Raw genomic sequence first — 26,991 nt, forward strand, 5'->3', positions numbered from 1 at the left:
CTTTTGGGAAGCACAGAGGGTGTAGCTGGCAATGCCAAGCTCCAGCCCTACAAACAAACAAACACCCTCAGTGAGTCCAGAGCTACTCTGACTTTGGAGAGTTTGGTGGGGCGATGGGAGGGGGCCAGGGGCCTAAGACTTTGGGGGACTCAAACTGCCAGAGGCTGGAATGGGAGCTAGGTTAGGACCAAACCAGCACAGCCTGTAGCTAAAGTGGCAGCGGTCAGGGTGGCAAAGGCCTGGGGACACTAACATTTAGGGGACCTGGAATTCCCAGAAGGTTGCTCAGAGGGGCCAGCCCTCCACTGGGGTCTGCTGTTTTGCAATAGCCTTAGGAGGGATTTTGAGAAGAAAGAATATTTACCCATGCCTGGTAGATAAAAAAGAGAACCTTGTGTTCACTTCCTGGCTGAAGGCTTAGGATGTTTGTAGTCTTGCCTGCAAGTACGTATGTGTGGATAGGAGAATGTTCACACGGCTTTTAAGGATTCTCAAGTATGAGTCAAAAGAAAAGAAGAAGAAGAAAAAAAAAATGTGTGCTTTGAGTTAGATCTACATGGAAGAAGGAGAAGGATAAGCAGCAGCAGCAGCAGCTAAGCCGGAGTCTGGGAACTGGCTACCCTCCAGGCCGGCGGAGCTGGGTCTCAGCACGCACGCACGCAGACAAAGTGCTCTGCGGCTCAAGCTGAGCCTGGATTTCCGTGTCTGTTTTCCCCTGTAGATACAAATCTCAGCTCCCCCATGTCCTGCTGGAGCAGGGAAAGCTTGGCCCAGCACTGCCCAGAGTGAGCAGTGGTCAGACCCAACCTTTACCATAGGGCTTGACTTCTTGGAGAACTTCTTCCATTTCCTTTGGACCAATAAATATTTCCAAAGTCAGGTTCTGAGCTCCAGAAAATCCAACAAAAACATTTAAATGCATGGATTTTTTTTCTTATTGTGCTTAAACCATTCTCAGTGGAGATTAGTTTACAGCAGTCTTTTCTTTTTCCTTTTTCTTTTTCTTCCTCTCTATCTTTCTCTTTCTTTTAGGAAGCCAGAAGGATAAACATGTTGCCATGGAGTTCTGTTTAAAATAAAATACAATGGAAAGAAAAGCAGCATGATGAAATAACCACATGGACTGCAGGATACACCTGATACTAATTACTGTCATCCAGAATGTTCTGGAAGACATTTGACTCGCCTGATGTATACATTCAAATCAAGCAAAGCAGCACTGGACGGCTCCTTGGGGACCCTCTGGTCCAACTCTTTCCTTTTTCCAGATGAGGAAATAGGGGTCCAGAGAGGGGAAGGGCCTGGACCTCAGCCTCCCAGAGAGGAGGGAACAGAGCTGAGATTCAAATCCGCAGAGCTTTCCTCAGAGTTGTGTGCTTTCCAGGAGGGTCTTCCACACTGGGCTGTCAGTAAAGTGGGGAGGCCAAGGGGTGGGGTTGCCGTTGAGTTTACACAGCAGGCTTGGGAACCAGGGTGCCCTCAGTCAGCAGGGAGGCCCACCTTGCCCCGGGGAGGCCCAGCTTTCCCCTTGGGTGCCAGGCCTTGAGGGGAGACACTGGCCATTGGGTATGGAAAGGTTCCTCTTTCTTAGGCCCCACAAGGTCGCCCCAACTGAGGCCTGGGGTGCTCATCAGAGCATTGACGCATGCCACTTTTGGGTTTCAGGGCTGACGCACAAGGCGCGGGCTCTAAAACCACCTCCAGGACCCCAAGTGCGTGTCTACTGATGCTCTCTGGTGGCCGCCTCTGCTCCCACCAGCGGAGCCCGAACACGGAGCCCCCTTGACAAAGCGCACCCCTCGCCTCTGCCCCCAGAGGCTAGCAACTGGGCCTGCTGATGTCTGATTGGCCGCTGGGGCTTGACGACAGGGGCTTCTTGCTGCTGATTGGCCCCGGCCAGCTCTGGCTGTTTCCTAGCTATTAATACCGTGGCTAATAAACGTTCTGCTGTTGACTGGGGTTCTCGGAGCCATGATTTTTTGAAGGTTTCTTGATATCTGCGGCTGGTTTGGGCCTTTCTACCTCTGCAAATGCTGTGACTGGAGCTCTAGTCTCTGGGGCTCCTTGTATGCTCCACAGGCTGTAAAGGGAGAGCCCCCGCCCCCGTTATCAAGCAGCTCCCTGTGATGTCCTCCAGGATCTCACATCTTCATGCCAGATCATGTGGGAAGGCGCCCTCTGTCCCGACTCCGAGCCTCTGGAGATTTTATGGTCACCTTCCACTTCCCGGCCAGTTTAGAAGTTGTCTCTCTCCCTTCCTTTCTGCCCCGCCCCGGGATCTCTTATCTGTATGACGTCACCGCCCAGCATCGCTAGGCATGGGGGTCTGGCTCGAAGCTGCCTGAAACCCCCACGAAGTGTGTGTGGGGGCTTTCTAATTTGATACGGGGTGGGGGGCTCCTCAGCTTTCTCCTTTGGGGTCCACGGCGTTCCCACCCCTTTTCTATAATCAGATGCTCCTTCCTTCCCACCGGCTGCCGCCCACCTGTCACCCTAAGATAGATCCTTAGTCCCTTTCAACAGGATTCTGACCTTAGCAGGGGACATCTGATCGAAGGCATCGTTCCTGTGCCACTCGGGGCCTGGCAGAACTGCCCCAGGGCCACCTGTTAACTCTCGTGTGCCAAGTCCCCAAGGCTGTGCAGTTAGGGCAGCAGCAACATGTGTCACTGCCTGTTTTCCTGGTGCGCAGCGGCGGTCGCAGCAGCGGCAGGGCGGGGGTGCTCTTTCAAAGTGTATGTGTGTGGCAGTCACCCCGATTTGGGTTTTTTTGTTTTGTTTTGTTTTGTTTTTTGGAGACAGGGTCTCACTATGTAGTTGAGACTGACCTGGAACTCACTATGTAACCCAGGCTGGTCTCGAACTCACATCGATCCTCCTGCCGCAGCCTCCCAAGTGCTGGGATTACAGGCGTGGGCCACGACTCCCGGCTAGTCACCCCGATTTGAGAGGGGTGCTCTGGGCGTCTTCATAGAGGACCCCATCCTCACTGGAAAAGTACTTTTCCTGGGTTGACGCGGCTCATATCTACACTCTACTTCCGAAAGTCTCCGTTTGGGGAGACTCAGTACCCCTTACTGAGTGGAAACACCAGCTTGTAGTGCCGGGAAGAGCCCAAGAGGTTTTCTGGGCTCTGGGTACACAGGTTGTAAATGGCACAGCCCGGGACTCCCAGCCTGGTTCCCGATTCCAGGATGCTGTAGTGCTTCGCTTGTATCCAAGCACCCTCGTCAGAAGCAGGGTGGGCTAGCGGGTCGCTGGCCTCAGGCCGACATCTGGGAGCCAGTTCTCTCGCCCCGGGGCTTCTTATTTTCCAGAACAATAAGCAGAAAGCATCATATTCTTCCCTTCAGTCCATCCGCATCCTCTGCGCAGCGCTCTGAGGCAGCGAGGTTGCAGTTGCCACCCCCCTCCCGGGCATCCCACCTTTCACTCTCAGCCCCCCTCAGGACCACCCTCCCTTCGGGGTGATTTCCCACAGATCATGCACACACATCGCCCTCAGTCCTCCGACCAGGGCTCATGGAGGGAAAAACACCAGCGACCACAGGGTGTTGGTCATGGCGGCCAGGGGCACTGCGGCAGATTTTTTTCCTCCGTTCTTTGCTGCAATCTGGGTGCGGCTAGAGCAATTTGTCATAGAATCTGGGGGGCTCATTTTTCCGGCCAATCACTTTTAGAGAAATGAGCGTATTGCAGCAGAATGCGCTGACGTCAGAGACCACCCCCTCTGCGCCTCCATATAAGCCCCACCCAGCCAGCCCCTAGGGCGGGCGAGCTGCAGAGGAGCGCGCGCCTCGGCTTAGCTGCCCTGGCCAGCTCCTCCGAAGAGCGGGGTGCCCACGCAGGAGTTCCGCACCTGGTGAGTGGTCGGCCGTCCTCGCCGCCGCCGAGGATGTGCAGAAAGAGGATGACATCTCCACCGGGCTGGGCTCTGTCCTCCTGGACACGATGCCTACCGACCCGGGGATGTCTCTGAATAAGGTGGCCTCTGCTTCGCCTTGGTCCCTGAGCATCAGGACACGAAATCCTGTCAGGAGGGGAATCTCCAGGCACATTTCCTGCCCGGGGGGAGATTGGGGGGACAGCAGGGACCTTTTCTGGACCAATACCGTCCTAGAGGACAGGCGGGGAGGCGGGAACTCCGATGAAGGAGACCGGGAGGAATCAGACCCAAGCCCCTCGTAGACATCGGGGTCCAAAACCCCGACTTTTTGGGTTCGAAGCCACCGCTAGGATCACGATAACAGCGGGAGATATGGCGATGATGCAGGGTGGATGCCCGGGATTGGGGGAGCACCCAGGACAGGGGTGTCGGGGTAGTTCCCCTAGCCGTCAGCAGGTTTGGCGGACCGTGGGCGTGAGAGGTGGAGGTTCCTGTCCACCAGGATTCTGGATCCCAGTGCCGAGGTCTAGTGCCGAGTGGGCTCTGGACAAAACAGTGAAATGTGCAGTCTGGGCCCTCCGAGGAGGACAGATGCACCCCGAGCTCGTGGGGAGACGCGTGCCCAAGCGCGAACCTGTCCCCCAGGACCTGCTCGGCGGGGACCGCTTCGGCAGGGAGGGGAGGTCCAGCGGAGGACCAAGGGGTTGGGGGCACAGGTGGGATGAAAACAGGACTTGAGCCGTGTTGTGAGGTTCGGGAAGGATGAGAAATGTTGAAAAGGGGGTGTGTTGAGAGGGGTCTGGGAGCTGAGAGTTGGGGGGACAGGGTGTCTCATCAGCTTTGCTCATGGTGGTCGTTGGACGTTTCTGACATGTTACGGGCTTTCGATTTTTGGTAAAATCGCCTTTTGCCACGTTCTTTGTCCCTGTCAAGCCCCCCCAAGCTGCCCCCTCCCCAGCTTGGGCTGGCCGGCCTGGGGTGGGGGCGCAAGAGGGCTGCTACGTGGCAGGTTTCGTGAAGGTTTTCTTGTTGGCCGCAAGAGGGCGCTGGTGGCACTGCGGAATTTTGGGGGGCGGGGTGGGGAGGGGAGGTGGCCTTTGTTCTTCTCCTGGAGGGGTCTGCGCGGAGTTGACTGAGGGGGCGGATTCTGGGTTCACTTACCTAAGGGGGAGCCGGGTTGTGATCTTCGGATTTGCTGGGTAGCGTTTGCAGGATTCGCTGTGGCAGAGATGCGTCATCTGCTTTGGTTGTGCGTGTTGGGGTGTCGTGGGAGTGCGTGGACGCAATTAGTTTATTTCAGGGGCTTTTGGTTTCGGGCTCTCTGAAGGTGTGGCTCTTGTGGACAGCAGGATGAGGCTGGAATAGGGTGATGGGTGTCTCGGCAAGGGTCTTGAGTCTGTGGCATAGGAGGTGAGATTGGGGGGTGGGGGTGACGAAGCTTGGAGGCGAAGGGGGGGGACCAGGGGAGTCTGTCTGTTTTATTCTGTATCGTGTGTCCTGAGACCTTAAAAAAACGAGCCAAAATGGTGTACTGAGAACTGGCCCTTTTACATGGTAATTAATTTATGTTTAATTGGATTTGCCGAAGGTGTCTGGTTTTGCTTATCGCAGATGGAACCATGCTCTGGGAAAAGCCCGGTGGCGGGGCTTCTTGCTGTCCTAGGTCTCTGGTGCGAGGCGAGCCCGGGGGCCTGCGTGGGGGGCGCAGCCCTATGTCATCGGTGCGCCCTGGCTGGTGGCAGCTGGCGAGGCCATCTGGAGACACAGCGGTTCTTTGCGAGGGGCCGGGTGGGATGTGAGCAACGGGCCTGAGACCTGTTGGGCCCCCCGCGCCCACTCTCGCCATCCTGGGCCTGGCAGCTGCGCTCTGACGCGGGCGGGGTGCCGCAGGTGGTTGCGCTGTTGGTCGGACTTGGGTGCTGGCTGTGCGTCCCCTAGTGGTGTGTTCATGCAAGTGGTTCCTGGCCCGCTAATTTGGGCTTTGAGGAGCTCAGCTAACACTTGTGCCCTGTCAATCAAGTTATCTTTACCCCCTCCCATTGCTCTTCCCCTCCCAGTTCTCCTCTTCCTCCTCCCTCCTAGTTCTCTCCCTCCTCCCCTGCCCTCACAGTGCTCCTCTTATCTTCCCCCCTCCCCTTTCATGTTCCTCATCCCTCTCTCCCCTCCCACCCCCCTCGCTTGTCCTCCTCCCTCCTCCCTTTCCTCCCTTTCCCTCCTGCTGCCCCCTCCCTTTCTCTGCGGTTCCTGTTCTGGCCATTAGAGGTCATCAAGATGGTTCTAATTGGGCCCCTTCCCATGCCATAGGGTGTCTCTTCAGGGATGACGTGGTGGACTCGCCCCCGTCCTCAAGGACCCCTCCCCTGGATGCCAAGCTGCTGCCAGATACCTGCTGCCCACCTTGTCCTCACGGTACCTCAGCCCCCACCTCTCGGGTCTTGTATGCAACATGGTGGGTGAACTCGGATCCTGCCATCCTTTCTCTGCCACCCCCAGACCCGTTTGCTGTTAAAGACAATTAATTGTTAGCTAATGAGTTTTAACTGTTATTAATGAACTTAAATTGTAACTAATACGTTGCCTTGGCTTTTATACAGGTCCTTGTTTGGATATGGGGCCAAAAGCATGGTTTCCTGGACCCCTCCAGCCTTCCAAGCAGCCACCAGCAGACCCCCAGGACCCACCCCTGGAAGGACAGCAGGAAGCTGCCTAGAACTGGCCAACAGCTGTCCCTCAGGCTGAAGACTTAAACCAGGGCCCTAGTGAGGGGGCTCTGGGCCTTTCCCTCCGACCTGCACCCTGCCTATCGCTTGACTTGTGCCTCCTGTCCTGTGTGTCTCTGCTTGTGTTCGCCTGCCAGGCAACTGGTGCTTCCCTCCCCCAGGGGTGTCAGTCTTCCCTGACTGGCTGTGACATCACACACCTTCCAGGTGGAGGGGTCCCTTTGGGAATGTCTCAGGAGGGGGACCTGGGCCAAGGGCAACTCCAGGGCCCTGGGCAGGCTTCTGGAATGAGCATGCGACTAACTGCCAATGGCAGGCCCACTTCTCCCAGGACCCCTCCTGCCCTTTCTCGGGGAGTAGGGATGCCGGGCAACCTCCTAGGTGGTTGTGAGAATTAAATGAGCTAAAGCAGCCCAGGTCGAGGCGGGCATAGAGGAGGCAGTCAGCAAATGTTTGTTGAATAGTCTGCCAGCTTTGTCCTGTCCCATCTGGCTCTGTGTTATTTGTCTTATTTATTCTCCCACAGACCCTGACAGCCCCTATCATGGGGCTCTCCTTGTACCAGGCAGGGGCGACACAAGAGACACTGGCAAGAGGGCAGACTTGAGTAAGGACATGAATTATGCACATGGTAATTTTCAGAGCACTTTCTATATGACACAAATTCACGATTCACACACCATCTCCACGTGCCACAAGGAGGCCTTCCTGACAGACCTGGGTGAATTTGGTTTGGATTGGCTTAATTTAAACAAGATAGGTGAGAGGAGGAGAGTTACCTTGAGAGACCCCACCCTACAGGGTAGGTCTTCACATGTGCAGGGAGGAATGTGAGTATTTTGTTCATTGCTGATGAGAGAAGGGGTGAGAATTGGGCCCTGGGTGCTGTTGAAGCTGCCTGTGACCCTCCTGGTGCCCCTGGCCTGGAGTTCTTTATTGTCCATCAAACACATGACAGTGGAGCAGCCTTCTGAGACCCCAGCTGCCCAGGGTGGTCTCAGGGGTGTGGGTGGCCTCAAGGCCCTCTCCATGTGCCGCCTTCACCTTTTGATGATGATGTAACCTTCAACAAGTTGCTTAACTTCTCCAACCCTTAGTTTCCTTTCATTTCATGGTCTAAATGGGGATTGAAAACAAAAAAACAAAACTCAAAAAACCCAACCCTGGTTTATCTACCCCACAGGGCGCTTTTGAAGGCCATGTGATGTAATTCCAATGAAAGTGCTTTGTAAATTGCTGTGGAGAGTGCAGGACACTTAACCCCAGGCTGCCCCTTGGTGTCCCCTGTCCAGCCCTCTGCTCCTTTCCCAATCACAGTCAGCACCCAGTAGGTTCTCTGGGTGTTTGCACTCAACAAATCAATTTCAGAATCAATAAAAGTGGAGTTAATTTGGCAAACATTTTCTGAAATGCTGACAATATGCCTCATGTACCAGGCTAGGTATGGAATACAAAGATAATGAAAACAGTCTCTCACAAGCTAATTGGGGTCCTCATTTGGCCAGGACTTTCTTTGGTCCCCTTGTAAGCCAACCAGTTTTGTCCAGACAAGACAAAAACAACTCTGGGTCGCTTTAGAGAAACCCAGCTTGGTGTGGACAATAGCTGCCCCGAGTCTGAAAGGGGCTGATTGGGTTATGTGGCAAATGGAGGTGGAAGGATGGCTTAGAAGGTAACAAACGAAGTTGGGGGAGACCTGCTCTGAGTTAATTCAGGCTATTTATTAGGAGGGAACCTTTTGTCTTCGGAGACTGGCAGGAGCCTTCCCCAGTGGTTTTTCCATCCTCCATGTTCAGGATGTGTAACTCCTGGCTGGTGACCATCCAGGGCCCCGTGAGAGTCCAGCGGGTTGGGAAGGTCTGCTCCCAGTGAGCAGCCCGAGCGAGTGCTATGTCTCTCTTTGCGATTGTCCGTTCGTTTGATCCTCACAACTCCCTGTCCTGACCCAGGACCAGCCTGCACCACCCAGGGACACAGAGGCTGTCAAGTGGCTCCTCCGACCCAGCTCCCGGGTCCCCGTTGCCTAAGAGTCAACCGTAGACCTGAACCCATCTCCAACATGCGCCTCCATCTTCGCCTCCTTCTTGCCCCGACTCTGCTCTCCTCGAAGCCTGGAGTTCCAGGTCTCTCCTGTCCCTTTCTGGCCACTCCAGTCTCTCTCTTTCCTCCGCAGCCCGGCTTCTCGAAAGGCCTGTCTCCACTGCTTTCCTCCCTCACCTCCATCTCCTCTTCAACCCATGCCTCCCGACCCGCTCTGCTCCGCCCAGCGGCTGCGGCCAGGTAACGTCTCTGTAGCGCAACACCACACACCGCGTGCCTCGTCACGTGACTTTGCGGCTCCGGCTCACTTCTCCACGGACACACACTCCCCCGAGACACCTGCTCTCACCACCCAGCTCTTGACACCCAGACCTCCCAGCTCCTGAGCCCGCTGCCTCTTGTGGCGTTGCCTGGAGCCCTCGGGAGTTGGCTGGCCTGGGTTCAAGTCCTGGACGGTGGGAGAGATCAGCTCTCCCAAGTGCCCTGTCAGTCTCACCTGGCAGGCTAGGTACGACAACCTTTGACACAGGTAAGCACCACACACTACAGGGAAGGGGCTTGAGAAGGTCATGACGCATTCATGGGAAAATGCAATTGGGGTCTTAAATTTTCTCACCAGTTCTCATGGGAGGACCAAAGACAGGATAAAGAAGCGTAGAGGGAGGGAGGGGTAGAGGAGAGAGAGAAAAGGATACTTTAATAAAGGCATTAAAGACCCAAAAAAGCAGGAAAGGGGAGACTTAGAAAATATTAAAACCACCCAAATCTCATCCGGAGAAAGCTTTCCTCTTAGTTTGCATTGGGTTAGAAGAAAGAAAACAGGAGGAAGCTTTTAAATTGATGACCCCAGTGACAAATCCCAGCAGGCTTTCAAATCAAATCTCCCCATTTTGGGTTTTTAACTCCTTCCATCCAGTTTAACCTCTTTCCCTCCCACCCGCCCCGCTCTCGGGAGGTGATTAAGCCCCAAGGTTTGAGCAGGAATGAATGGCCAGCAGAAAAGCATCTCCACCCCAGCTGGCTGGGGGTTTCAGTTTTATTCCACTTTCCACACTTGTCCCTTAATGAACGCAGGGCGAATCTTGGGCCTTGTCTAAGCAAGAGGCCGCAGACACTAATGAGGTAGCTGCTGGATTCCAATATTCGCCTCGTAAGGACAGCTTCCTTTGTCTGCAAAGGGAAAACACACTGATTACCATAATGAGGCAAACCAGTGTCCACAGGGCAAGGTTCTTGAGCCACACCTCTAATTTCGGGGCTGCAGCTGATGTCCTCTTGCCCCCTCATTTGAGTCTGCGCCTCGGTCCCAGCTCCGGGTCCATTGAGTGGGATTGGAAGTTGCAAAGCAGGGCTGAAGACAGATGGCACTGCAGGGCGTCGCTTTGTTCCGCCCCGTGCCGTGCTCCCCTGGTGCTGTCTGGGAGCTGGGCTTTGGGCTTAGGCTTGGGAATCGTTTTCCAAACCCAGTATGCACCCGACCGGGTCCAGGGCCCACCAAGAGCACTTGGCACTGCCTCAGACTAGACAGGGCAGCAGAGCACCAGGCCACAGGCACCAGTGGGGTTGCCTCCAGCCTGTGCACTTTCGTGCTGGTCCAGAGACACCCCCGCCCCCAGCCACAGAAGAATGCGCCACATCCCGATGACACTGGGACTTGGGGGCCACTAGGTAGTCAGGGTGGGTGACCAAGTGCTGGGGGGAGATTAAAACCCTGGTGGAGCTGGGCATAATCTGAGCACTCTGGAGGCTGAGGCAGTAGGATCAGCAGGAGTTCAGGGCCAGCCTGGGCCACATCGAGAGTTCAAGGTCAGCCCCAGCTACATAGTGAGACCTTGTCTCAAAATAAACAAAAATACCAAAAAATGAAACCCCAAACCTGAAGAGACCGGGGCACAGCTCAGGGCAGAGTGCTAGTCCAGCACCACAACCTGGGTGGGGCCCCCTACCCCAAGGTCCTGCATCCCCGAGCCCCCATCCTTGAACTCCCTAGAGGCCACTCATTTGTCCTGAGTAGGAGACTCGCCCTTGTCTGTCCCCAGTTCTGGACATTTCTCACCCCAGGGCATATCAATCAAGATTAGATAAGTCCAATTAGACCTTAGGCCCTTGCCAGACCTTCAGCCAAGTGGAAAAAAACTAAAGGAGAACGGAGGTGGCCCGAGCCAGAAAATGTTATTAGTCGCAAACTCGAGGGGCCTTTCTCCCTCAGGAGACCCCTGGCTAAAGGTTCTGTGGGTTCATGGGTCAGAATTGGTTGCTCTTTCCCTGTTAGCAGCAGTAGACCTGGCCGCACCCCCAGAAAGGCAAGGTAGACCCCTGCCCCCCTTTGTGGAAGGGAGACTGGTCACCTTATCTAGGAAACTTATTTAGGGACTTGGACAGGGAAAGTGGGGCTCAGGTGACTGAGCCAGCTCCTTCCCCAGGCAGCCCCTGGAGAGTAGAACCAGCAGTTTGTGACATTTTGTTTTCTTTTTGATACCTGGGTCAAACCCAGGTCCTTACTGCTGAGCTGCATCCCTAGCGCTTCTTTAAAGTTTGAGACAGGGTCTCCCTAAGGTGCCAAGTTGCCCAGGCTGAGTTTAAATTTACAATCCTCTTGCTTCAGCCTCCCTGAGTGCTGAGACTATAGGCTTCCACTACCACACCTGACTGAGGACTTTTTAAGTAGTAAAAATTGTAATCCACACCCCTTCTTGCCCTCTGCTATATATCAGCATTAAAACACAGGCCCCAGAGTTACTGGATGTTCTGGTGGCCCTGTGGGTTGTCTCAGGCTGGGAGGGTGTGGAGACCCGGGGTCTCCAGCCCCCACGCCCCAACTCCTTTAAGTGCTTGGGTCTTTTTTTTTTTTTTTTTTTTTCTTGAGACAGTCTCACTATGTAGCCCAGGCTGGCCTTAAACTCATGGTGACCCTCCTGCCTCAGCCTCCTGAGTGCTGGAGATCACAGGTGTGGGCCATGATGCCCAGCATGCTGGGGTCTTTGGAACCTACCTGGGTGCTCCCTTTCAAGCCACAGGTTCTAAGCTAACTGCTCCCCGGGGTGCAAGGCTGTGCCTGAACCATGTCCTTGATTCCCAAGAGCCTCTGAGGTGCTCTGTGCCAGAGGTGGGTACAGCTCCACCTTCCCCTCCCTGGGTCCTGGGGAGAGATAGCAGGAGGCTGGAGCTCTGATCAGGTGGAAATCAATTTTCTCAGAATTGCTGTTTTTTTTTGGCTTCACTCCTCCTGCACTGTTTGCTTCCTCAGTCTCCTTTCTTTTCCTCTCCCTCCCATTCTGATTTGGTCCTCTTGGGGTGCACTAGGCCAGCCCCCCATCCCCGGTGTCTCAGCACCAGCCTGGCATACAGTGGGGCTCAGTAAGAGTATGTGGGACGTCTGTTTGGGCAGGTGGGTGAATGACGGGTGAGACGGCAACCACAGCAGCAGGTGGGCCAGGTGAGCGGAGGACCAGGGTGGGGGCTGGGGGGGGTCCCCGTCTGCCCGCCCTGATTGGAGGGGCTGTGAGTCTGGCCCTCATTCACCCGCGCGTCCATTCTGTCGGCCAACAGTTGATCCTAACTGAGCGTGCCCATGGCGCCGGCCCCGGGCTTGGCACCTGCCACCTATTGTGTCCCTTGATGGCTTCTGATTCCCAGGGAGGGCGGCTGGGGGGTTGTCCCAGGTGCCGGAGCAGCGGGCTTCGGCTTTGGAGTGGGCAGCAAGAGGGTGCGGGGTGGCCTGGTTGGCCTGTCGGTCTTCCACGCAAACTGCACGCCTGCCTGTCCCCGGGGTCCCTTCACCGAGCCCCACAGCCCAGTGTGGGCAGCTGTCCTGGATTCCTGGCCTGGCGCACGGGGGGTGGCCGTGGGTCCCGGGTGTTGGCATACAGGTCTCCCTCCTGAGGTGGGGCTGTGGCTTGAACCCTCCCTTAGCATTTTCCTCCCCGGGGTCCAATCCAGCCCCTGGCCCCTCCTTGCTGGCTGGGGCCTGTGTCCCAAGCAAGGGACAGATGGCAGGGAAGCCCTGGTATACCTGCAGGCCCTGCCTCTAGCCGTCTGCTCACCTGCTCCTCCCGCCTGCCTGGCCCTCCGCTGCTCCTGCCTCTGGTCATTGTGCCCGCCTGCGCTTTTGCCCATCTGCCTTAGTCACTGGGTGTGCCCTGCCCAGCCCCTGGCCTTGCCAAGCCCTCACCTCCATTCCCAGGTCCAGACGTAACTCCCTAGTTCTCTCAGGGCTGCCTCAATTTCTAACGGGTTCCCGGTACCATGGGCTCCTTGTCCCACAGGCCACCACCTTCCTCAGATGCCTCCTCCTGTGGGCCCAGCGTCCTGGATCCCTGTGACCAGGGTCCTCGGTGCACCCAGACCCATGCTCTGCCCATTCCCGCCCCCATGTCCCCAAGAGTCCAGGCTCAGCCCCTCCAGGCACCCTGCCGACCACTTGGTGTTGCTTTTGGGGTTGCCACTTTTTCCTGTCCCGACTCGTCCCACACGGCCACCTCGTACCACTGCAAAGCAGCCTGCAGGTGAGATGTGCTCTGTGCCCATGCGTGTGTGTGCATGTGTGTGTATCTGTGTGTTTCCCATTCTTACCTTGCAATAATTCGGACTCCCTGCCCCTCCACAAAGCCGGCCTTTTCCACCATGGCTGTGGCCTAGGCTGGTCAGGCTGAAGGACTTCAGACAGAAGGAACAGGAAGGTCCCCCAGGAGCCACCCACAAGACTTCTCCAGGCATCTCTCGCCTCCTTCCAGGTTTGGGTGAGTTTCTTGCGTCTTTGACACACACACACACACACACACACACACACACACACGATCAGGGTCACAGAAGAAAATAAACATTTCAGGTGGGGTGCGGGGGGACATCTCGACCTCATGCATGCCCCTGGAATGGGCCTGGAGCCTGTCTGCAGCAGAGACTGAGCGGCATGGTGGAGTCCACACAGGTGGCGGTAAGTGGGGACTTTCCACGCTGGGCACAGCAGGGCCGGGTGCACAGTAGGCACTCACAGAGGGAATGCGTTCCAGGTGCCCCTGCCAAGGGGCTGTCTGCCCCCGAGAGGGCATTTCTCTTGCTCGCCATGGCAACACCACCCATCTCTGGGAGAATCTGGCACCTTGCTTTGACACTGTCCTTACAAACAGGGGCGCGTGCTTCCCTTGGCCCCTTTCCTCACCCTTGAAATCGCCATGGGATGGGAATGTTTTTGTTTGTTTAAATGAAATCAGTAATGGTAGAGGAAGAGAAGAAAGCGGAGGATTAGAGCCCCACAGTTCCCCTCCTGGTCTTCAGGACGCATTCACAAAGCGACCAGGGCTCTGAGCTGGGGGTAGTGGGGAGCACTGGGCTTTGTGTGAAGAGCCAGGGGTCTGCTGGTGACCCTGTCTGTCTGCGTGGTGAATGGCCCGCCAGGGGGAAGGCTGAGGACAGGAAGATGGGAGGAGAGGATGGATGTCCTTCACGGGACTCTGTGTGGTGTCCCAGCTCTGTTCCTGACCCAGATGTCAGCTCCACACCCCTGGCACCCACTCCCAGGGTCTCTGTGAGAAGAGCTCTGTACCAGGACCCAGCCTCGAGTGCCCCTAGGTGTGTGAACCTGCATGAGGGCCCTGCCCTCCCAGGTGCCTCTGCTTTCCATCGCAGCTTCCGTGATCTTTAATCAGACAGATGATTCAGAGGTGGCCCTTCCGCAGCTCTGCCCCTCTCCCCCTGGACAGGGATGGTAATTTTAAACAAACCCCAGCAAGCCATGTGGGCTTCAGGGCAGAGGAGCCCGGCCCAGGCTGCCGCCTCATCTGCTTGTCTTTGCTCTCTGGAGGGCCCGGCGGGCTGCAGGCAGGCGGGGAGTGTGTGCCCAGGGTACCGGGAAGGCTCTGCCCTGTGACATTTACTCCAGGCTGGCATTTGCTGAGCCACCTGCAAACGCAGTGATGTGGAAAGAGGCCCGGGAGGGGAGCTCTGTGCAGGCAAGGATGCTGGCTCCCAGGATGTCATAGCCGGAGCTCACACAGAGCGGTGGTGTGGCTGGTTGCAGTAGAATGCCCACAGCTCTTGGGCTCCTTCCTCAGGGACTCTGGGGACACTGGCAAGGAGGGCTGAGACAAGGGACAAGGGTGACAGGTGCTGAGGAACCACAGGCACAGCCTACCACCCAGATGCCAGCCTCCTCGTGCAGTTGGGACAGGGCCAACACCGTACTGTCATGTTGCAGGTTCTTATGAATGTTAGGTCTCAGGCAAACAAGTCTCTTTGGAATTTGTGTCATTAGGTAAAAAATATATTTAAAAAATACCAAGTTCTCAGTTAGAGAGGCTGAACCAAGCGTCATACTATGTCACCCTCAAAGACACGGCCACAGGAGTTACTGAAAGGTCATACTGCTAGGTGCTGAAAGACAGGGTCATTTTCAGGGGAATTCTTTTTTGATGCATGGGTTAATCCCCAGACAGTAAGGGTGGAAATGAGACCCTGAATGGCCAGAGAGCAAGGAGCGGAGGACCCGGTAACCCCAGTGGAACACAGGGTGGGGTCTCTGGTCATTTGTCATTGTTCTCAGTGGCTTTGGGGTATACATATGGAAGGGAAAGATGGTGGTCTCACCTGCAAGCCCCTGGGTAAAGCTGCCAATTTCTTTCTTTTTATTTTTTTGGTATCAGGGCTTGACGTCGGGACCTTGTACTTGAGAGACAGGCAGCAGAACCACTGAGCTAAATCTCCAGGCCTGGAAGCCCCTGGGTAGACAGGAGAGGGAATCAACAGTTTAGTTGAGGTCTGGGATTGCAGCTTAGTGTAGAGCACTTACCTAGCACACGGTATTCTATCCCCAGCATGGCAAAAATGAACAGAGAAGCAAATAAAAACAAACAAATGGAACTTAGCAGACTGAGAAGAATAGCAGCCCCCTGTCAGATCCCACCTTTGAGTCCCTGGTTCAGGTTTTAGGGCCACTGACTTTATGGCTCCTGAGTTAAGATCCAAATTCCAAGTGCATTTCTCTAAATAATGTCAAAGCCTGGCAAGACTTGAGGACAACAGGATGCATGCGTTTTGTATTTGTTCATTTATACGAAGTAACCTAAGTGTGTTTTTATGAGCAATCAGACTTCCAAAAAGCATTGGAAAAAAAATGTGCTCATCTTTTAATGAGCTTGCTAATGAAACTTTCCTTGAAAAGAGGGAGGGAGCTCTACACAGAAGGAGGAGGAGGGAGACATCGAGGGTCCCTGTTTAAAGGCAGAAGACGATTTAGGACCATGTAGAAGCTGTGTTGGAGAGTGTGGGAGCATGGGGACCATGTTCGTTAGGAGATTGGGATTTAGAGGCGGTGTAAGTCCCATGAACAAGCCCCCCTTCCCCTGCCACTTTGAACCCTGTCCCCTCTCCCGGAGGAGCAGCCAGGAAATCTAGCTTGCTCTCCCATCCTACTGTGAGCAGTCAGAAAATTCTGGAAAGCTGAGCCTTTCCAGAAGAAGCCACTGGAAGTGTGGGTTTCCTCTTTGGAAGGGAGTGAGTGATATTCCGGCAGGGGAGGCTCTTGTTCTGGCACCTGGCTGGATCACACAGGGCAGTTCTAGACTTCAAAGAGGCCGGGCTGTTGTCCGGGCTGAGGGAAGGGTTGCTGTACAGCAGGCAGCACTGCTTCTGTGGTGTGGGTGAGTCAGAGTCCGGAAAAGTGGGGTGAAGGACCCCTGGGGGCACAGTAGGGACAAGAGGGCCTTCTATGGCAAGTGCTAGGACAGACCAATACCAGGAGAGGCCTCCTCGGTGTCCCGGCACCTAAGGGGCCTGTCTTTGAGGGAGTCACCACCCTGAAATTTCCAGTCCCTTCTACCTTTGTCCAGTCCTGAGAAGGCTGGCCACCCAGACTTAGACTGTCATGGGGTGCACAGTGGTGTCTCCCTTCACCCCCAGGCCCTGGAGAAGGTTGGGGGTTTGGTGTGCAGGGCAGGCTGGAGCTTGGCTGAGGCTGCCCCCCCCCAACTCGAATGGGTTGTGTGTGAGAGAGGAATTAATTAGGAGAAGACGGTCTGAGGGTATAGTTGTGACTTTGTTAATTGCTCTACAGTTTCTTTGGGCTTCAGAAAAAATGCAGATGGAGAGTTCTTAGCTCCCCTTGCGGGGCCTGGGGGGAGGAAGGCTCCCCACCACCTTTTGCTTGGCGTCTCTTTACACAGTGAATAGGGTCTTTGGCAGGGGCTTAGCCTGGGAGCTGGCAGGGCCCCTTCAGATGGAAACAAAGGCCCGGGCAGAAAGGAATGTGGGGAACCCCTCAGAGCACAGCCACCTGGGGATAATTGGGAGGGCCAGCCGCAGATGAGTTTTCCCAGGTCCCCTGAATGCACTTTGTCAATGGAAGGTGCCCTTTCTTCAGATGAAAAGAAGAAAACCTCAATTACCTTCCTGGAATGGAGTGTGTGTGTGTTCCCTCAGGCCGCGGGGCCCTGGGCATAGACCCTGCAACCAGCCGGTCCGCTCGTGTGACCCTCTGGATGCTGTACTGTTCATTCCAGGGCTCGATTTCTGCAAGTTTCTTAGGAAAGAAGCATCACAGGGACAGTGCCTGTAGACAAGGGTTTGATCAAACTGGGCCCGAGGCCTGAATGATAGCCGTGGAGTCAGAGGCAAGGGGATAGCTCTGGGATGGGGTGCTGGGGAAGGAGGACAGGGCAGGGGCCAAGATTTGACTGCGCCTCTGTGCTGGCCACCAGGGAGCTTGGCTGTGTGGTCCATTGGCCTTCTGGCCCCGGCTCTCGGCCGTGCCGTAGGGGGTGGGTACAGGCAGGGTCACCCTTGCCAGGGGAGCTGGGTGCTCTGAATCCGTGGGGCACGTGTGTATGGTTAGGAGGACACTCACTCCTAGCATCAGTGTGGCCTCGAGGCTGCACCTTGTGGGGGCCACCTCTGTCCCCACTGCCTTCAGTGCCCAGGCCACTCTGCAATACCCCTGCCAGGAAAAAGGAAGGAGTCATCTAGGCCTCAGTTGTGGTCAGTGTCTTGTTTGTTGTTATGGTCTCCTGGGCCTTAGTTTCCCCTTCTGTAACATGAGCCAGAGGCCTGTGAATTCTACATGTTCTGTACAAAGCAGCTTCACCAGAGGAGAGGACAGTCTGTCCCCACTGGCCTCCTGGAAGGCCCACTTCTGTGTCTTGTCAGGTGGCAGAGGAGAGACCGTGGCTAGGTGTGAGGACTGGGAGGTGGCTCAGTGGTAGAACATTTGCCTCACATGCCCAAGGCCTTGGGTTTGATCCCAGCAAAGCAAAACCAAAACAGAACAAAGCAACTTTAGACCTCAGAGCCCGGAGTCTTCCCTCAGCTATGGCTGTGATCTTGGTCCCCGTCTCTAGCCCTCTGGGCCTCACTTTCCCATCTGCAAAATGGGGAGTATAGGCCTGTGGTCCTCTGACAGCCCTTGGAGCCCTGTAGGTCTCAGGGCTCCTTCAGGCTTTCCTGGGGTTCGGCTGGGGTTTGTGTGTCTGACCACTGGGTCTTGGAGATGAGGGAGATGCTGGCGGGCCGGGCCTCACCCAGGGCCACATAGCCAGCTGGTGGCAGGCTGCAGTATGGAGTTCAGCGCCGGCCTCCAGCTCCTGCTTGACCTTGTGGTCAGTGGGTCATAGCCATGAGCCAGAGGTCCTCATCACCAGCTTTTTGGGAACATAGATCTTGATGTAGGTCAGAGCCAGGGACCTCAGGAAGCACCCAGGGGCTGTCCCTCATCCCACGGCGCAGGGACCACATGTTAGGGATCATTGTTCCAAGCTGGTGGGCCGCTGGCCAGGCTTGGAAACCCTTTTTGGGCAGTAGAGTGACTCTTGTGTAATAAGAACTTGTGGCTTCTGTCCCAGGAAGGTGTGGCCCAGCGGGACTATCCCCAGTGGCTCACTGTGTGCCATTGGGTCACGAGACCTTGGCAACACCCATGTTGGCATCATAGCCTGCTCGGCTGGGACCTTTGTAGAAGCTGTCAGGATGGAAAAGGGCTTGGCAGGCATCCTGCACTGGCTGCCCACGTCCTCGGCTTTGCAGAAGTCTCCAGCCTTTGCTCACAGCTCAGGAACAAGCAGCTCCAGGACCTTCAGGCAGGCCTGTGCCCGGTGATTACCATGGTGGGCTGGAGCTTTTGTTTTGTGACCTTGGTTGCTACAATACCTGCGAGCTGAAATGAGGAATCAAAAGATTGCCAGCGTCAATTAGACCGGCAGACTGCTTTTTGAAGGCTGCCTCAGTCTCTATCCATTAACGGTAAACATACGCCAAATAGGCCCTAATTCTCTCTAATTGCCCACTCCTGAAGCAAAGAGGTGAAATTCCAGGAAGAAGCATATGTAAACATCCTCTGTAACCCGACCAACCGAAATTAGAGGCCTGGGGGGCGGGTGCTGGTACTGCAGAGGGACACAGTTTCAAAAGATGTCCCAATTACCTCTCCCATTTTCATAAATGGGCCCGTAATGTCCAGGGCCTGAGCCTCACAAAGGTACAGGAAATCAGCTCTGCAAGAGCCTTACATTTGTCAGGGGAAGTTCTGAGAGGGCAGTATTTACTCAACAGGTAGGAAGTATGAGATCGGAGGCGAGGCTGATTATTTGTGTAATTACCGGCTCTTATTTCTTGAAGTAAACATTTTAATAAAAATAACCCTTTGACGTTTTTCTCTGTTTGAAACATCCATATGATATTTGTACCAAGACGTACCGGATCAATCAGGTCCTGTTTACTTCCAGAAGAGAGCAACTTTTCAAATCTCTGAGCACAGGGCTAGAATGTTCTAACCCCGCTAAGCCCTCAAGCCTGGCTGTGGTGTGTCTGCCGCACTTTCTGCGTGGGTCGTGAGCTCAGTGCTCACAGCTGCTGGGGACAGTTGCTCCTCTGGACTCTATAAGGAGGCCTTGTGTTTCCTTTAGTTCCAGACAGTGACTCATCTCTGCAGCTTTTCTGACATTTGTTAAGATTCCAGCCCCGCACTGCCTGATTAATACATCAGGACAGACCAAGAGCTGGTACGTGCAGCTTTGAAACCAAGGCATGACTGGGGGTGGGGGCTGTATTGCAGCACAGCAGCCTGGGGTCTGCATGGAGAGTTAATTAAGGACCCTTGGAAGGACTGAGGGTCCATGGGGTGGGTCCCTGGAGCAGAGGCAAGAAAAACCTCCAGATATCCTGAGCTAGCTGCTTCTGATTTCCCAATTCCTATTAAGAGCGAAATAGATCAAAACAGAAGCAACAAACCCAAGGGCCAGTTCTTATTCCTGAAAATAATGTCAGGGCTTCGGTCTTGCCATCCCTCCTTGGTCTGGAGGGCCATTATTACCTCAGAGCTGGGGCTGTGATCACCTGAGCTGTGCAGGGGCTTTTGGGGTGGGCTGCATGGTCTCCATGGTCCTCAGAGCATACTGGGTCCTGAGGCCTCAGAGCTGCCCTGGGTCCCCCCCGGAGCTGGCTGCTGCCCAGTGGACCCTCATTCTTAAGAATTCTTTGTATTTTGTGAAGTGCAGAGCCAAGGGAAGAGTTTGTAGGAGGATTTGGAAGCATGAAATGTCCCATCTGTGCCCTGGCAGGGCTTTGGTCACCCCTGCCAGAGACCTGCCTGAGGGTGGAGAGAGGACGGTGGCAGCGGGATCCCCCAGGGGCTGAAGTTGGGATGGGGTGCAGAGCCAGGGTGTGTTTCTTCCTCCCTGGTCACTAGAGGGTCATAGAGGGTCATCAGGACAGGCCTCTGGAAGCCTGTACCTTTGTGTCACAGCCCACTGCCATCTCATTGCCGCTCTGTCCCTCAGGTGCCCGCCCCCCCTGCACTGGTCCTCTGACCTCCTGTCTCCACCTGTGTCTCACCAGAGAACAGTTTCCAAACAGCCACTGCTCTTTTCTGGCCCCAGCGCCCTGGCCTCCACCTTCTCCCGTTGTCAGAGCCTCCTTTCTGTTTTTTAATTTTCTTTTTATTATTTAAAAGTTTTGAGCCCAGCACAAGGACCGGAGTTCAATCCCTGATACAAAAACAAAACAAAACAAAACAAAACACCAAAAAACAAAAACAAACCACCAAACCAAAACAACAACAACAACAACAACCACCAAAGTTTTGGGTCGGGGATGTAGTTCAGTGATTCTGCCACCTGCCTTGCAAGTGCAAGGTCCCAGGTTTGATCCCTGTTACACACAAAACAAAACAAAACAAATAAAAGTTTTATCAGCTCCAGGTGGCAGTGCATGCCTGTGATCCTCGCACTTGGAAGGTGAAGGCAGGAGGATTGGCACAGGTTTGAGGCCAACCTGGGCTGCATAGTGAGACCCTGCATCAGAAAAACAAAAAAATTAATACAAATCCACCGCCCATTACATTCTTCCTTTGCCCTCTCTGGCCCTCACCTTTATTCCTTTCCTCTAATCTAATAATAGTCTTCCTTTCATTTTCATGTCTTTTCAAAAAATTGTCCATTAATTAGGGAGACTATGGTACTTGTCTTTCTGAGCTTGGCTTATTTTGCTTAACATGGTCTCCAGTTCCATTTTCCTGCAAGTGACTCAGTTTCACTCTTTTTTATGGCTGAATAGTACTCCACTGCATGTACTTACCACATTTTCTTTATTCATCCATTGATGGGCACCTAGGCTGGTCCCATATCTTTGCTGCTGTGAATTGTGCCACAGTAAACTTAGGTACGTCCATCTCCCTGTAGCAGGCTGACTTTAATCTTTTCGGTATACATTGTACCTAGGAGTGGTATAGCTGGGTCTGCAGTAGTTCTGGTTTTATTTTTTTGAGGAAGCTTGGTGCTGATTTCCGTAATGGCTGTATTAATCTGCATTCCCACCGAGGGTGTAGCAGGGTCCCACCCCACCATCTGTGCCAGCATTTATTGTGTTTTGTAATTTTTTTTTTGTTGTTTTTTGAGACAGGGTCTCACTATGTAGTTGAGACTGACCTGGAACTCACTATGTAGCCCAGGCTGGTCTTGAACTCACAGTGATCCTCCTGCCTCAGCCTCTCAAGTGCTAGGATTATAGGTGTGTGCCACCACACCCAGCTTGCGTTTTGTAGTTTTGATGGTGGCCATTCTTACTGGTGCGACAGTTGTGATTTGCATTTCGTTTCTATGATGGCTGAAACTGGTGAATGTTTTTCACATGTGTCTTGGCCATTTGTACTTTCTTTTTGAGAGTGACAGATCTCCCTGGCTTCCACTCATCTCTTCAGCTTTACCTGAATCCAGGAATAGATTTTTGAAGTCAAGTCATTTAACAACTATTTTAATGGCCCTCTTCCTTCAAAGTAGCTTTTAGTTTAAGAAAAGTTGAAAAGATGGGGCTGGGGATTTAGCTCAGTGGTTCTGGCGAGTGCCTCGAAAGCTCAAGGACTTGAGTTCGATCCCTGTACCAAAAAAAGAAAAGAAGAGAAGAAAATACACAGCCTTCCCACCCCTGCCCTTGCCAGTCCCCTCTCGAGGACGCCTTGCCTTCCATTTGTTCTTGCCAGTGACGTGGCACTGGGCCTGGTTCCCATGCAAAGTCCTTGTCTGTGGCGACACCGTCCACTCTCTGCGTTACCCATGCTGTGGATTTTGTGTGCACCTTGCAGACCTCATTCTGTTGGATCTGCAGTGAGGCAAAGGGTTGATTTGTAGACTTGCCGGACATGATCCTGGTGCCTCCTGGTGTCTTTTCAAGATGTGCTCTGTGAGGTGGAGTTGTCCATCAGCGTGGCTGGCGTTACTTTGTGTGTGCTGTGGCCTGCTGGCCTCCCCGGGGCCTGCTGCCCAGTGCACCATCTGCTTGGCCTGGATGGACTTCTGGCTCTTCTTGAGGGCAGCACATGTCCTACCTTTGAGGCAGGGAGCGGGCCACCACCTCACGGTGTCAGTGTGGTCCTCACCTGTGGTTTCCAGAGGAGCCTTTGGCCTGCAGGCAGCACTAACTTTCGCGCCGACCCCGTGGTCAGTGTAGACCGAAGTGCTTGGTGTCCCAGACTCCATACCTGTTTGGAGTTGGGGAGTCCCCTAACCCCTGCAGAGTGGTCACCTGCCCACCCCCTCAGCTGGGGTTCTCTTTCCGTGATCTCCTGCTCTTTCCTTGCAGCCAAAGCTACCACCACCAGGAATCCTGTGGAGGACAGGACCGTGGACACCCTGCCTGCACCCCAGTGCCCCTCAGCTCTGAACCGTAAGTCGCCAGAGTATAATGAGCACACTCGTGGCTGACAGAGGGGGCTGTCACCTGGCCCAGCACACACACTGCCAGGCGGATATCGACCTGGGCTCATGTTCTGAGACAGGAGCCCCGGCCCCTCGTGCTGTTGTCTCTGTGGCCAAAGAATTCTGTAGGCAGTTTTGAGTGTGGGACCCCAAAGAATTTCTTCTTTCACTCTCCTCAATGAATGGCTCTTTCATCATTGATTCTCCCCTCTGGCTCTCGTGCGGCGGGGCAGATGAGGATGGAAGGACCTGTCCCTCAAACAGGCTTCGTTCCGTTGACCTGTGCTCACCTCCTCGAAATGTCTGGGAAACATAATGGGCAGGTTTTCTGTCTTTAAAGTTTCCAGCTAAACCTCTTCAAGTTCTTTATTGTTTGGGACTGGGACACTCAGGGATGGTAATGGGGAATTTCTTTTGTATTTGCCTTGAAAGGCCAAAATATTTTTATATTGCTACAGACAAAGCTACCTATTTACAAATGAACTGTGTGCGTCGTTTCCCACCAGGAAGGCTATATAGCATGTGTCTATGTGTTCTGGGGTCTTGAAACGGGCTTCTCATAGGGATGGCCATTTGTGGGGCTCCAGGGGGAGAGCGAGAAATGCTTGCCTTGCCAAGGGGCCTGGGGTTGGGGGCCCCAGTCTCCGACCCACCCCAGGCTGTCTGGGAGGGGAGCCCGGGAGGACCTGGTAGTAAAGGAACATTCACCGTGTCTCTGCCTGAGCCATGTGTGTGTTTCTGGGCTGTGGGTTTGTGCACCTTGGTGATGAGCTACACAGGAGAAGTGGGAAGGTCTGGGGCACTGCGAGGGTCGTGCTTTTCTTGTTGTTGGGAGGCTGTTTCCCAGATATCGACTACATTGTGTACTAAATGATTAGATGAATGAATGAGCAAACCAGGAAGGACTGAGGAAGCATAAATGGGGACAGGAGTTAGCAGGTCAGCGTGAGGGAGTACGCTGATCATGCACAGGCAATCAACAGATAAAGTCAGTAAGATCTTTAGACAGTAAGTGCATAGGGCCATATCCAAACTGAGATGGCTTATTGAGGACTAGGGAATGTATGTCACTCAAATATAGGCTGCTGAAGTTTGTTAATAAGAGAAGAAAGCCCAAATAAAAGAGAGCGTGAATAAGAAATGGAAATACATAGACCGAGGATGACTTTTTTTCAGTATTGCAGATCGAACCCAGGACCTCACACATGGTAGGTCCTACGACTAAGCTACATCTCTAGCCCCCTGTTTTATTTTGTTTTTCCCACTGGGGAATCAAACAGGGATTTAGCTTAGTTGTGCTGCCACCTGCCTCAAAAGCAGGAGGTCCTGAGTTCAATATCCGGTACCAAAAAAAAAAAAAAAAAAGAAAAATCCAAGGCAGGAAGAATAAGAGATCAAATGGAGAAGGAAGAGGAAAAGAAGCAAAAACAAGGGAGAAAGATACAAGTACTAGGGAATGTGTAACTAAGGAAGACCATATCTGGTCACTATAAGGCAGGTGTTAAAGTTAAAGTTACTTTTTCTCCTGGTGTAGAAAGATAAGTTCAAAGAAGAGTGAGAAAAGGAGGAGGATGTGGCACACTAGAAATGAGAGTGTACTTTAACCAAAAGTTAACTAGTCTGGGCATCCAAAGTTTTCACATAAGTAAACAGAAATAAAAAGAAAGAAAGCAAAAAAAAAAAAATAGTATAGGTGAGCAAACAGCAGAAATGTGTATATTCTGGGCTGGGGAGAGGGCCTCAGGCCTATTGAGTCGCTTTGTCTGGGAACTGAGATCTTTCAGGTGAAAGGACATAAGAAGGAGGAAAAACCAAAATAGAATATGTGTTGAAATCGAGAAATAAGAAAATGTGAGCGCAGAAATACATTATGGATGAATAAATACAGACATGAAAGACAGGAAGAGGTCAATGGTGAGAGGTCATCCCGAGTCCTGGCCACAGCGGTGTGGACCAAATAAGCAAAAGGAGCAAAGCAGGGAGCATCAAGAGAAACAGAGGAGGTGAGGAGCCGGTCTCAGGTAGGGCGTTGGTGGTGTAATTAGTCCCATCTGTGCACCCAGCTCTGTGAAAATCAGACCAGGCAACGAGACAGGCCAGAGGCATGGAGAGCTATAATGAGAGGGAGGGAAGGAGAGAGACAGACAGGAACAGTAAAAAGATAACAAGCTACTAGAGAGATAAATGGGTAGATCTGGGAGTGTGAGGGCCGGGAGCCAGTCTGAGCACCTAATTCCACGCAGGGAGGGCTGAATACTTGAATGCTTCCTGTAGAGAAAGAAGGAAGGCGGTAAGGATGATGTGCATGAGTGAAGGAAGGAAGGAATTAGTGAATGACTGAGGAGCTGCAGAGGTCAAAGACAGGTGCTTGCAGGTGGGTTTGTGAGGCATCTGTCCATGGTAGCTGAGAGCCAGCCATGAGAGAATACACAGAAGATGGAGAAGGAGAAAGAATGAAAAATACTACAAGACTAGCTAAAAACAAGAAAGGTGGTATATTAATAGAATGTAGATGAATGGGGGAGAGAGAGAGCGAGAGAGGACGCCATGCTAGGAAAGGCTGTGTGGTTAATTCACATCTGTGCTCCTGGGGTGGACCAGTACCCAGCCAACGAGGAAGCGGCTCAGAGCGTAGATGCGTCAGGAAGGGGTCCAGCATGGTGCCTGGGCGGGGGGGTGGTCACTGCCGATCACGATGTGCGCAATTAGGGCACCTGCTGTCTGGAAGTGTGGAAATAAGTATTACACAGAAAGAAAGCTGAATGGATGCATGAATGCATGAATGAATGAATGAGAAAAAAGATTTGCATTCATCAGTGGGGGTGGGGGTGTCCTACAGCAGGCGAGGGTCCGCTGAGCCCGGGTACTGATCTGCAGAAGAAAAGGATAAGACAGTGATCGAGAGAAACAATCAGATGGGAAAAAATGCACAAGTCATCCATGTGAATTCGGAGCTGGGGCCCGGGGTAGGGGTGTACCTCAGCAGTGCCGCCTTGCCTGGCATGTGTGAGGCCCTGGTACCACAAAACAACAAACAAACAAACCAACAAGCAAAACTGTGGCCCTAAAGACTATACCTAATAAGAAAAATAAGTGCAGGTGAAAGTCAGGAAGAAGAAATGTCTGTACTCCGTAAGGGTGCAAGGAAAAGAGCTGGAAAAACGGAAGGAATGAGTGGAGGAAAAATGTAGAAAAAAATGAATAGACACAGAGAAGGAAAAGCACTTCCTGGATAAGAATTTGAATATAACGAGTGAATGTTATTTATTAAATGTAACAAATAGTCATGGTGAGGGTTCATCAATAAAAGAGAGCAAATATCACAAGCAAAGAATAAATTAGGGAGTGAGCATAAATGAAGGAGAAATGTTTTAAATCATTCCCTTTTGCACCCAAGTCTCACCTGAATAAGAGACTGCCAAAGAAAGAAGCAGGAAAGGAAGGAATATAGAAAATTGTGACAAGATAGATGGATACAAGCAATAAAAACATATCGAGTGCATAAATACATACATAAATATGCATGAGAGAGGGCCATACAGGGATAAAAAAGGAAAAGGAAGCAAGAATCATGACTAATTCAAAACTGGGCTGCTGAGATAGTTAAATAAACCCTAGACCAGAGCTGCAGTACAAGAAATTAGGGAACAAAGCGGAGCCCCGCATGGACCCGTGTCAAGATGGCTCTGGGAACCTCAGATTATGGTTGATCCACTGATGTACACCTGAGGCCCATAAAGAAAAGAATAAATATTGAAATAAAAGAGTGGCAGAAAGAATGAATGGATAAGTGAAAGACAGAATCAGAAATGGAAATGGCCAGGGCAGCCACACAGAGTGGCCCATGGGATTCCCCTCATCTCATTCTGGGCAGCTGAGGTCCCTGAGAGAGAGGGAAGAGATAGAAGAAAGAAGCTGTAGAGTCAGAGGAAGAGAGAAGGAAAGCGAAATGAAACTGAACGAAAAAGGGATAAAACAATGAAGGAACCCATGCGTGAGTGGGGTGTATCAGTGAGAGAAGGACATCTCAGGTTCATAGTGAGGTCACCCTGAGCCCTAGACACGGAGCAGATAATCCAGACCCAGGTACCTGCGGCGGGGAGGAAGGAGAGAGGACAGAAAAAAAAAAGGAGCACTACACAAGCACAAGGGCCTGAGTTCGATCCCTAGGACC

At 53.2% G+C, this 26,991-nt stretch overlaps 1 protein-coding gene across 7 annotated transcripts in view; it reads left to right on the plus strand.

Annotated features, from left to right (window-relative positions):
* Positions 1-3,738: 3,738 nt before the first annotated feature.
* LOC104851785 overlaps positions 3,739-26,991 on the plus strand; it is a 34,316-nt gene continuing 11,063 nt past the window's right edge. The window contains exons 1-7 of one of the 7 annotated variants that reach the window (XM_010609114.2): positions 3,739-3,862; positions 6,191-6,295; positions 6,481-7,237; positions 8,780-8,886; positions 12,912-13,151; positions 13,255-13,385; positions 22,702-22,785. In XM_010609114.2, the coding sequence (XP_010607416.1) occupies positions 7,229-7,237; positions 8,780-8,886; positions 12,912-13,151; positions 13,255-13,385; positions 22,702-22,785 (571 nt within the window). In that variant the 5' untranslated portion in view covers positions 3,739-3,862; positions 6,191-6,295; positions 6,481-7,228. Of the gene's footprint in view, positions 3,863-6,190; positions 6,336-6,480; positions 8,887-12,911; positions 13,152-13,254; positions 13,386-22,701; positions 22,786-26,991 lie in introns of all 7 variants that reach the window. The other 6 variants (XM_010609115.2, XM_010609109.2, XM_010609108.2 and 3 more) reach the window with 6 other exon arrangements.

This window comes from Fukomys damarensis, unplaced genomic scaffold (assembly GCF_012274545.1).
Source record: "Fukomys damarensis isolate Sample0158 unplaced genomic scaffold, DMR_v1.0_HiC HiC_scaffold_21, whole genome shotgun sequence".
Classification (NCBI taxonomy): Eukaryota; Metazoa; Chordata; class Mammalia; order Rodentia; family Bathyergidae; genus Fukomys; species Fukomys damarensis.